The 10,270-nt window shown below is 41.4% G+C and overlaps 1 protein-coding gene across 1 annotated transcript; it reads left to right on the top strand.

Annotated features, from left to right (window-relative positions):
* The first annotated feature begins 2,860 nt into the window (after positions 1 to 2,860).
* On the top strand, positions 2,861 to 9,953 carry inhbab (inhibin subunit beta Ab). The gene is made up of 2 exons (XM_069685227.1): positions 2,861 to 3,269; positions 9,175 to 9,953. Exons 1-2 carry the CDS (start codon positions 2,861 to 2,863, stop codon positions 9,951 to 9,953), a joined length of 1,188 nt encoding a protein of 395 aa, XP_069541328.1.
* Positions 9,954 to 10,270: the final 317 nt, after the last annotated feature.

The raw sequence follows: 10,270 nt of genomic DNA, 5'->3' as shown, positions 1-10,270 counted from the left end.
TGCAGGTGGAGATTATTCACGTGCTATTCTTGGGTCCACTTTTTATCTGCAATGTGACATTAAAAACAGGAAGTGAATCAAGGAAATTTGTTGTTTTGATGCTTAAAAGTCTTCCATATAAAACATTTGTTCACAGAAACTAATGACTCGTCCAGGGTCAGGAAAGTAACTGACACATCTTCTGACAGATTAATACTTGTTTCGATCAACAGTATTAAAAATAAATCCTGCACACTGTTTATGGTGTACCCTGCATTTAGAGATTTATACACATATTTTTAATAGGGATGGGCATTTCCAGTAATCGCAACATTCGAGTAATCTAATTAGCTCATGAACGAGTAATCAAGCACTCGAAAATTATATATTTTTTTAACTGTTAAAAAAAACTTAGGTCGGACACGGACCTCCCGGCCAGGAAATAGTCGGCTATATGCCCGTAAGAGAACATTACTATCTAACACTTTCCCAGAAAGTGCAATTTCAAAAGCATTTATTAAACAACCTAAACAGGCCTTCCAATTAACGTTGTTGTAACATTCCGTAGTCAAACGCCACAGCGGTAGAGGACTGTACGGACTTCTGTTCTGTGTTGCTTAACACGTTAAGTCATTTTTTCCACTCTCGTAGCTGTTGCACGGCGTGATGGTGGCTTGTATTCCGGCTCAACAAACGCCATCAGCTCACAGAAGCATTCTCCTTCCACAACACTTAATGAGAGCATATCTCCAATCACCATTTTCATTGTTATCAGGCTAATCTTCTGCGCTCTGGTATCATCACAACGGCGTGTGCTAACAGGGCTAGCCAATGATGTGATGCACGACTGCCTGTCGTCTGTCTCTGCTGGCTTCTCCTTGTGCTTGAAGCGCATGTGGTTCAGCATCAAACTCGTATTTCTCTGATATACAGGTTTAACACCACATATCTTGCACAGCATGTAGCACTTCCAGACATCACTTTCTTGGTCACGGCTGACATGGTGCATGTAAGCTAGCTGAGTTAAACTACTTTAGCCGAAAACAACGCATGTGCAGGAGCACAAGTAGTGTAATGTTACCCAAATAATGAAGGCAACAACGAGTACTCGAGTATCCGTCCCCATCCCTAATATATACTCCATATCCCCTATGTACATTTATTAATCTATGACAGCAATCATTCAATATTTATTTCTTTGCATTTTATTTCTGTCCACATACTTTTCCAATACAGCTGATTCTGATTTATATTGAAAGTTATTTAAGACACTTTAACAATCATAAATCATAAAGTTTTCTTCAACTCATTCTGAGTTCTTAATCGGTAATTCTGCATGTCCTGTGAAGAGACGCTGTTTCAAAAACATCCAGCAGAGAGCAGTAGAGATCCACACTGTAACACAATGAATTCTATCAACCAATTCTTATTGATACAGCAGACAAGAGATGGAGAGAGAAGCTTGGTGTGTCAGATCCCCCGGCAGTCTAAACCTATAGCAGCATAACTCTGGGCTAGTCCCAGCCTGAGCCAGCCCTAACTATAAGCTTTATCAAAGAGGAAAGTTTGAACTCTTAAAAGAAGAGAGGGTGTCTGCCTCCCGGACCTTGACTGGTAGATTGTTCCAGAGGAGGGGGGCCTGGTAATTGAAGGCTCTACCTCCAACACTACTCTTAGAGACTTTAGGTACCACAAGCAGGCCTGCATCCTGGGAGCGCAATGTTCTAGAGGGGTAATATGGCACTATGAGCTCTTTAAGATATGATGGTGCCTGACCATTAAGAGCTTTGTAAGTAAGAAGAAGGATTTTAAATTCTATTCTAGATTTTACAGGAAGCCAGTGCAGAGAGGCTAATACAGGAGAGATGTGCTCTCTCTTCCTAGTTCTTGTCAGCACACGTGCTGCAGCATTTTGTACCAGCTGCAGAGTTTTTAGTGACTTATTAGAGCAGCCTGATAGTAACGAGTTACAATAATCCAACCTGGAAGTAACGAATGCATGGACGTAGGAAGAAGAACTTTCTCCTTTAGAAGAGTGATGCTGCTGAACCTTCTTGCCCTGGTCTAAGAGTTCAAAGTCAGAGTGTGTGTGTGTGTGTGTGTGTGTGTGTGTGTGTGTGTGACAGAGAGAGAGAGAGAGAGAGACGGTCTGTTCTGAGCGCACTCCATCTGCTGTGTGCAGGACTCGGATTATATCAATAAACAGTTTTCAGTCTAAAAATTAATTTCACACCGACAGAGTTTCTCCTCCACGTGAGGTGATGATGATGCATATTTGAGTCATCGGTGTGTGTGTGTGTGTGTGTGTGTGTGTGTGTGTGTGTGTGTGTGTGGTATGAATGAATCAGGGACACTCTCTCTTCCTCCTCTGCCCTCCTTCCTCCTCCTCTTCTGTCGTGACGTTCATTCAGGAGGAAACACCACAAACAGTCCTGAGATATTCTGAGAGACTTTACTCACAGTGTGTGTGTGTGACTCACAGGGAAATACCTCTGTGGATGGAGGGAGGGATTAAACAGGCAGAGAGGTATAATTACAGAGGGAGAGTAGAGTGACCCTGCACACATTCAGCTCAGACCAACAAACCATCAGGACTCAAACCATCAGGACCCAATCCATCAGGACTCAAACCATCAGGTCTCGATCCATCAGGACTCAAACTATCAGGACCCGAACCATCAGGTCTCGAACCATCAGGACCCGAACCACCAGGAACCAGACCTGCAACACTCTGAGCTATCCAGAACCATATTCACAGACCTGAAGACCAGAACCTGATCTGAATGATCTAGAACTGTTCAACTATTGCTTCCTATTACTGCATCAAGACCTACAGACTCTACTTAGACTCTACTGGCTGTACAGACAACATAAGAGCATCATGTCCTTTCAGTCAGCTGTGTTCCTCGTCGTTGCCCTCAGGCTTTTGGTCAACGCCTCTCCAACAGCCACTCCAGTTTTGGAGGTTGACGTGAAGTCTCGGCTCCAGGAGGGGGCGCCACCCTCGGACTGTCCATCATGCTCTCTGTCTCACATGAGGAGAAACTCGTCTTCTTTGGGAGATCATAGTGACATGGTGGAGGCAGTGAAACGTCACATTCTTAACATGCTGCACCTGAGCACACGCCCCAACTTGACGCAGCTGGTCCCTCGTGCCGCAATGCTAAACGCCATCAAGAAACTGCACGTCGGCCGCATAGCCGAAGATGGCAGAGTGGAGATCCAGGAGGAAGGCCAGTTCCCAGTCGCCCCTGAACCACCATCTGAAATCATCACCTTTGCAGAGCCGGGTGAGTCCAACATCCAATAAGAAACATCCCGTTGAGCTTAAAAGATCGCCAATCAGACCGAAAGTTAGAATTACAGTTAAAAGATTACAGAGTCATAATTAAAAGATTACTACAGTTTAAAGGTTACAGAGTCATAGTGAAGGTTACAGAGTCATTGTAAAAGGTTAAAGAGTCATAGTGAAGGTTACAGAGTCATTGTAAAAGGTTAAAGAGTCATAGTGAAGGTTACAGAGTCATTGTAAAAGGTTAAAGAGTCATAGTGAAAGGTTACAGAGTCATAGTGAAGGTTACAGAGTCATTGTAAAAGGTTACAGAGTCATAGTGAAGGTTACAGAGTCATAGTGAAGGCTACAGAGTCATAGTGAAAAGGTTACAGAGTCATTGTAAAAGGTCAAAGAGTCATAGGGAAGGTTACAGAGTCATTGTAAAAGGTTACAGAGTCATAGTGAAGGTTACAGAGTCATTGTAAAAGGTTACAGAGTCATAGTGAAGGTTACAGAGTCATTGTAAAAGGTCAAAGAGTCATAGGGAAGGTTACAGAGTCATTGTAAAAGGTTACAGAGTCATAGTGAAGGTTACAGAGTCATTGTAAAAGGTTACAGAGTCATAGTGAAGGTTACAGAGTCATTGTAAAAGGTTACAGAGTCATAGTGAAGGTTACAGAGTCATTGTAAAAGGTTACAGAGTCATTGTAAAAGGTTAAAGAGTCATAGTGAAGGTTACAGAGTCATTGTAAAAGGTTACAGAGTCATAGTGAAGGTTACAGAGTCATTGTAAAAGGTTAAAGAGTCATAGTGAAAGGTTACAGAGTCATAGTGAAGGTTACAGAGTCATTGTAAAAGGTTACAGAGTCATAGTGAAGGTTACAGAGTCATAGTGAAGGCTACAGAGTCATAGTGAAAAGGTTACAGAGTCATTGTAAAAGGTCAAAGAGTCATAGTGAAGGTTACAGAGTCATAGGGAAGGTTACAGATTACAGAGTCATAGTGAAGGTTACAGAGTCATTGTAAAAGGTTAAAGAGTCATAGTGAAAGGTTACAGAGTCATAGTGAAGGTTACAGAGTCATTGTAAAAGGTTACAGAGTCATAGTGAAGGTTACAGAGTCATAGTGAAGGCTACAGAGTCATAGTGAAAAGGTTACAGAGTCATTGTAAAAGGTCAAAGAGTCATAGGGAAGGTTACAGAGTCATTGTAAAAGGTTACAGAGTCATAGTGAAGGTTACAGAGTCATTGTAAAAGGTTACAGAGTCATAGTGAAGGTTACAGAGTCATTGTAAAAGGTCAAAGAGTCATAGGGAAGGTTACAGAGTCATTGTAAAAGGTTACAGAGTCATAGTGAAGGTTACAGAGTCATTGTAAAAGGTTACAGAGTCATAGTGAAGGTTACAGAGTCATTGTAAAAGGTTACAGAGTCATAGTGAAGGTTACAGAGTCATTGTAAAAGGTTACAGAGTCATTGTAAAAGGTTACAGAGTCATAGTGAAGGTTACAGAGTCATAGTGAAAAGGTTACAGAGTCATTGTAAAAGGTCAAAGAGTCATAGTGAAGTTTACAGATTCATTGTAAAAGGTTACAGAGTCATAGTGAAGGTTACAGAGTCATAGGGAAGGTTACAGAGTCATTGTAAAAGGTTACAGAGTCATTGTAAAAGGTCAAAGAGTCATAGTGAAGGTTACAGAGTCATTGTAAAAGGTTACAGAGTCATAGGGAAGGTTACAGAGTCATAGTGAAGGTTACAGAGTCATTGTAAAAGGTTACAGAGTCATAGGGAAGGTTACAGAGTCATTGTAAAAGGTCAAAGAGTCATAGTGAAGGTTACAGAGTCATTGTAAAAGGTTACAGAGTCATTGTAAAAGGTCAAAGAGTCATAGTGAAGGTTACAGAGTCATTGTAAAAGGTTACAGAGTCATTGTAAAAGGTTACAGAGTCATAGTGAAGGTTACAGAGTCATAGTGAAAAGGTTACAGAGTCATTGTAAAAGGTCAAAGAGTCATAGTGAAGTTTACAGATTCATTGTAAAAGGTTACAGAGTCATAGTGAAGGTTACAGAGTCATAGGGAAGGTTACAGAGTCATTGTAAAAGGTTACAGAGTCATTGTAAAAGGTCAAAGAGTCATAGTGAAGGTTACAGAGTCATTGTAAAAGGTTACAGAGTCATAGGGAAGGTTACAGAGTCATTGTAAAAGGTTACAGAGTCATAGGGAAGGTTACAGAGTCATTGTAAAAGGTCAAAGAGTCATAGTGAAGGTTACAGAGTCATTGTAAAAGGTTACAGAGTCATTGTAAAAGGTCAAAGAGTCATAGTGAAGGTTACAGAGTCATTGTAAAAGGTTACAGAGTCATAGTGAAAAGGTTACAGAGTCATAGGGAAGCTTACAGAGTCATAGTGAAGGTTACAGAGTCATAGTGAAAAGGTTACAGAGTCATAGTGAAGGTTACAGAGTCATAATTGAAGGATTACCTAGTCAGTATAGAAGTTATAAAGTCATAGTTAAAACTTGTATTTCAGCAAAAACTATTCAGCTGTGGAACTAAAAATAAATCGGAGAATTTTTAAGTCATCATTCTTTTCTCAGGACAACTGAATATCGGAGAAGAAGTCCAGTTCAGAAGAGATTTAAATGACTGTCAGCAATATTTATGACGTCATATAATTTGAAGTACATAAGGCATACATATAGCTGTGATACCATATATTTCCTGTTGTGGGATCATTGAAAGTTTAAAGTCTGGTCTGATGGAAATTTCATCTCTAACTCCCCATCCCTTTTGTTAGGCAAGGCAAGGCAAGTTTATTTATCAAGCACCATTCATACATAGAGCATTCAAAGCAGATCATACTATTATCAATAGAGAATTATCAATATCATAAATAATATTATCAAATTGATTTTAGTCTGCTTCATGAATCAAATGTTTCATTTTCATTTTTTCAAACACACACACATCTTTATATATACAGTATATATATAAATATATACATATAAACAAATATATACATAATAATATATACGTATATACATAATAATACAAATAATCTTAAAGTAACTTTACTTATTAGATGTGATGATGAACATGAAGCAGCTCGTGACCAATCGCATCATCCCGTCGCCTCTTTGTTTACATAAATGTACAGAATGTTTTTTGTGCTATAAATAGTTTTGTCTTTCAGAGGAAACTTTGATTAAAAATGTCCCTCAAAGGCTCAAATTAGAGGACAGTAACGAGAGGGGTGGGGGGACATACCGAGTGGTCTCAGGCCGTAAATAATCTTTTCATTCAGACAAATCTGGGCCTCGGTAATTATCCTGCTGAGAGACAAAGGGTGTGTGTGTGTGTGTGTGTGCGTGCATGCATGCATGCGTGTCTGTGTTCGACCTTGTTAACAACATTCCCAGAAAGCAGGCCTTTTCTTTTTTTAGTGTCTCTGCTCACATGGAATATATTTAGAGGCAGCGGCTCCATTCATTCTGTTATTATTAATTAATTTCTTTGTTTGTTCATTCAAAAGACAGGAAGACAAAAACAAAAGGGGGGCTGGGGGCACAGTTTCTTGATTGATAAAAATCATTCCTTTCAGAGAAAAACCAGCAGGGTGAAATAAATAAAGTTTGTCTTCATGTTGTTCACTAATCATCAACCAGACATCAGTGCAACATTTCTCACAGCCTCAAAGTTTAAGGTTCTTCTGCTGTAAAAAGATTTCTGCTTTGCAGTAACGACAGGCGGCAGTTCAATAAATGTAACAGAAACCAGATCTAACCCATCAGATCTCTCAAGATCTATAAAGATCTAAACCATCAGGGGCCGTATTTGTAAAGCTTCCTTTTATAAAGAGTTTCTTGTCCTGGCGAAATTCTAAGACAATTCTTTGAATGTTGACATTTTCTAAGAATTTCCCCTTAAAGTTAAGACTAGATCCTAGTAAAGAAAAGTTATTCACAGAGCATCCCAGCCCTTAAGAGAGTTCCTAAGGTGAGGAACTCTTAGGAGTAGTGAGGAGGACTTAGAGGATTCTTAAGCAAATGAAAAAATGGCGGAAAGAGAGAGATAGGAGAAATGTTCTTAAACACTAAATAACAGTAAGCTAATTAAACACTACAGATTCGATCATGCAGGGATCATGTTTGTGATGGATGTCATTAGAGATGCGAATCAACCCAACGCAACAACGCGATATCGCCAGAAACGAATGTGATCACAACATTAAAGGGGCTGTATGTAAGATTTTACATATATTCATCAAATTTTTTTTTTTTTGGCACTGCGTGAAGGAATAGTAGAGGAACTGATAAACTCAGCCCTTCCCCAACTTCCTCCATCGGCCCTAACAACCTGTGGGCTGATTTTTATGTAAAGCACTCGGTTTTCGGACGTTTTTTCCGCGAAACAAGAGGATGTGACGTATCTGCGCATTCGCGAGTACCTCTGCCAAGAGCTCATTTCATGCCACTACAGTCAACATTTAGCATCACGAGACAACGCAAGCTGTGAAATGGAGACGGATAATGTCAAGAAACGACAGCACCCACAACAACACCAACACAAACTACAGAATAAAAAACAGAATAAGTTTTATCTAGTGAAGCCCGTCTGACCAAACAGGAAGTGACCGACGTCAGGGCGAAAACTAGAGTCAACATCAGCAGGGCATGCGACTCATGGAGACCTTCGACTGCTTTTGGGATCAAAACAGACCCACGACTTATTGTTGTCATAGAAAAAAGTGCTTCCTCCCAGCTCTCTGCAGCCGCCCTGCCCTGCCTGGCTAATGTTTGCCGATGCTTGTGATGATTCGCTGGTTCGTCGGTGTAATTTGCCGTTTGGTTACGAAGCACAATGCTGGAGTCATGTAGTGTATTTATATTAGAGCTAGTTGGCTAACCTTAGCATGCTCGCTAACGTTATGACAACCAAAATACTGAGTGAGTGTGTGTGTCAGTGTTGTCAGTCTAGCTTGACAAATAACTTCATCATGAGACTAACTGAGGTATGATGACAAACAGTGTTGATTTTGGAAGACATGAAGCCGGTCAATGAACACGACCCGTCAGTGAAAAGTAAACAGAGCCGGTGAGTTCAGAGACTGAGCATGCTTAGTTTCGTGTGTCTTCGGCAAAAACCCTGGATGCTTGTTCATGTATGCGAGTGTCCGCGCAAGCATGTACAAGAAGGTCAACTGCAGTTCCCTCAATGGACGACCGTGTCGCTGAAAGGTACATATAGCACCTTTAAGATATTTGGCAACTGGAAAAATGCAAAGTGCAGCAGTGATAACTTGGATCTGTCGCAACTATCAATCAGCAGGGTGATCATAATTACAGCGTGTCCACTCAATGTTCACACCCCACAGGCTCACTAAAGTAATGGGAATGGATATAGCGGTATAGACTTCAACACATACCATGCTTTTCACACTCCTCACTAGTGCTCACAACCAGAGGGAAACATGCATTTATCTGCTGTGCTGTTTTCCCATTCTCTTGGTTTGAGCTGTAAAACTGTGGCCAAATTTATCTCTTAAAATGATTTTACGTTCATCAACTCCTTGAGCTGAAAGTAAACACTGTACCTCCGTCCAGTTGGGTTTTCTGGTTCTTCTTGTTAGATGCCAGCAAACCCAGCGTCTTAAAACCTATATAAAGGCTGGCCAGCATTAACAGAATTGATGAAAGATGAGCCATTTTCCCTCGTTAATATCAATTAGATTAAGTACTAAAATTACCAGCATGGTAAATAAACATAACCCCTAACCCCATCAGATCTCTAAATATTTAAACCATCAGATCTCTAAAGAAGCACATTTGAGGCTGTGAACGGAAAAGCTGTAGAACCAGATCATCAGTTTGGCAGGATGGGGCGAATTCCTGTTTACTTGCTAAAATGCTTATTTCTCTGCTGCAGGAGAGTCTCTGAACTCTGTGACCTTTGACATTTTGATGGATGGTGGTGGCGGCTCGTCAGTGGTGGAACAGGCCAACGTCTGGATCTTCTTGAGGGTATTGAAGGTAAACCGAGTGAAAAGCAAAGTGATGTTGCGTCTGTTTCATCGGCTCGATGATGATGGGGAGGAGGAGGAATGTGTTTCAGAGAAGATGGTGGACACTAGGCGCAGTGGCTGGCATACCCTCACTATTTCTCGCCATGTTCAGATGCTTCTGGATGGTGGCGGCAGCTCACTCGACCTGCAGGTTTCCTGCCCCCTGTGCACTGAGGGCGGAGCCTCACCCGTCCTGGCAACGGGAGTCGAAGGGAGAGATCAGTCTCACCGGCCGTTCCTCATGGTGGTGCTACGAGCTCGGGAGGAGGCCAGCAAGCGACGAGTCAAACGAGGTCTGGAGTGTGATGGTAAAACACGCCTCTGCTGCAAGCGACAGTTTTACGTGGACTTCAAAGACATTGGCTGGAATGACTGGATCATCGCTCCGTCAGGTTACCACGCCAACTACTGTGAGGGCGATTGTTCCAACCACATGGCGAGCTTCGGCGGCTCGTCCCTGTCCTTCCACTCAACGGTGATCAACCATTATCGTCTGAGGGGCTTTGGCCCGTTTCAGAACATCCAGTCATGCTGCGTGCCCACCCGGCTGCGAGCCATGTCCATGTTGTACTACAATGAGGAGCAGAAGATCATCAAGAAGGACGTCCGGGACATGATAGTGGACGAGTGTGGCTGCTCGTAACACACCACAAAAACCCTGCTTCCTGCTTCCTGGGAACTATTTATGTTTAACGACGGGGCATTATTGGCAGAGACTCTTTTCCACATTGGAACCACCTCAGGATCCTATGCAACACTTTATCAAGTCAGTGTGCTCTAGTTGTCCTAATGCCTGTAATGTTTTATTGGTCTACAGTTTCTAGTGTGTTCAATTGTTTGTACCATGTTCTGTTGTTTACACCATGTTCTATTTTTTTAATTGATTCATATAAAAAAACCAAAGATAGGATGCTGATGATGAAAGAAAACAAACTGTGAGTAAAATAAGTATAAATATTA

Source organism: Semicossyphus pulcher, unplaced genomic scaffold (assembly GCF_022749685.1).
Source record: "Semicossyphus pulcher isolate SPU_LCO1_2020_fin unplaced genomic scaffold, fSemPul1.0.p SCAF_7, whole genome shotgun sequence".
In the NCBI taxonomy this organism is placed as follows: Eukaryota; Metazoa; Chordata; class Actinopteri; order Labriformes; family Labridae; genus Semicossyphus; species Semicossyphus pulcher.
Note: the sequence above shows the minus strand (reverse complement) of the source record. Positions and strands in the feature narration are given on the sequence as shown.

What these genes read in the sequence shown, in the direction of transcription:
- inhbab (XM_069685227.1), top strand. Translation starts at nt 2,861, where the DNA reads ATGTCCTTTCAGTCAGCTGTGTTCCTCGTCGTTGCCCTCAGGCTTTTG. An exon ending in CATCACCTTTGCAGAGCCGG is followed by an intron (nt 3,270 to 9,174) that starts GTGAGTCCAACA and finishes TCTCTGCTGCAG; the next exon opens with GAGAGTCTCTGAACTCTGTG.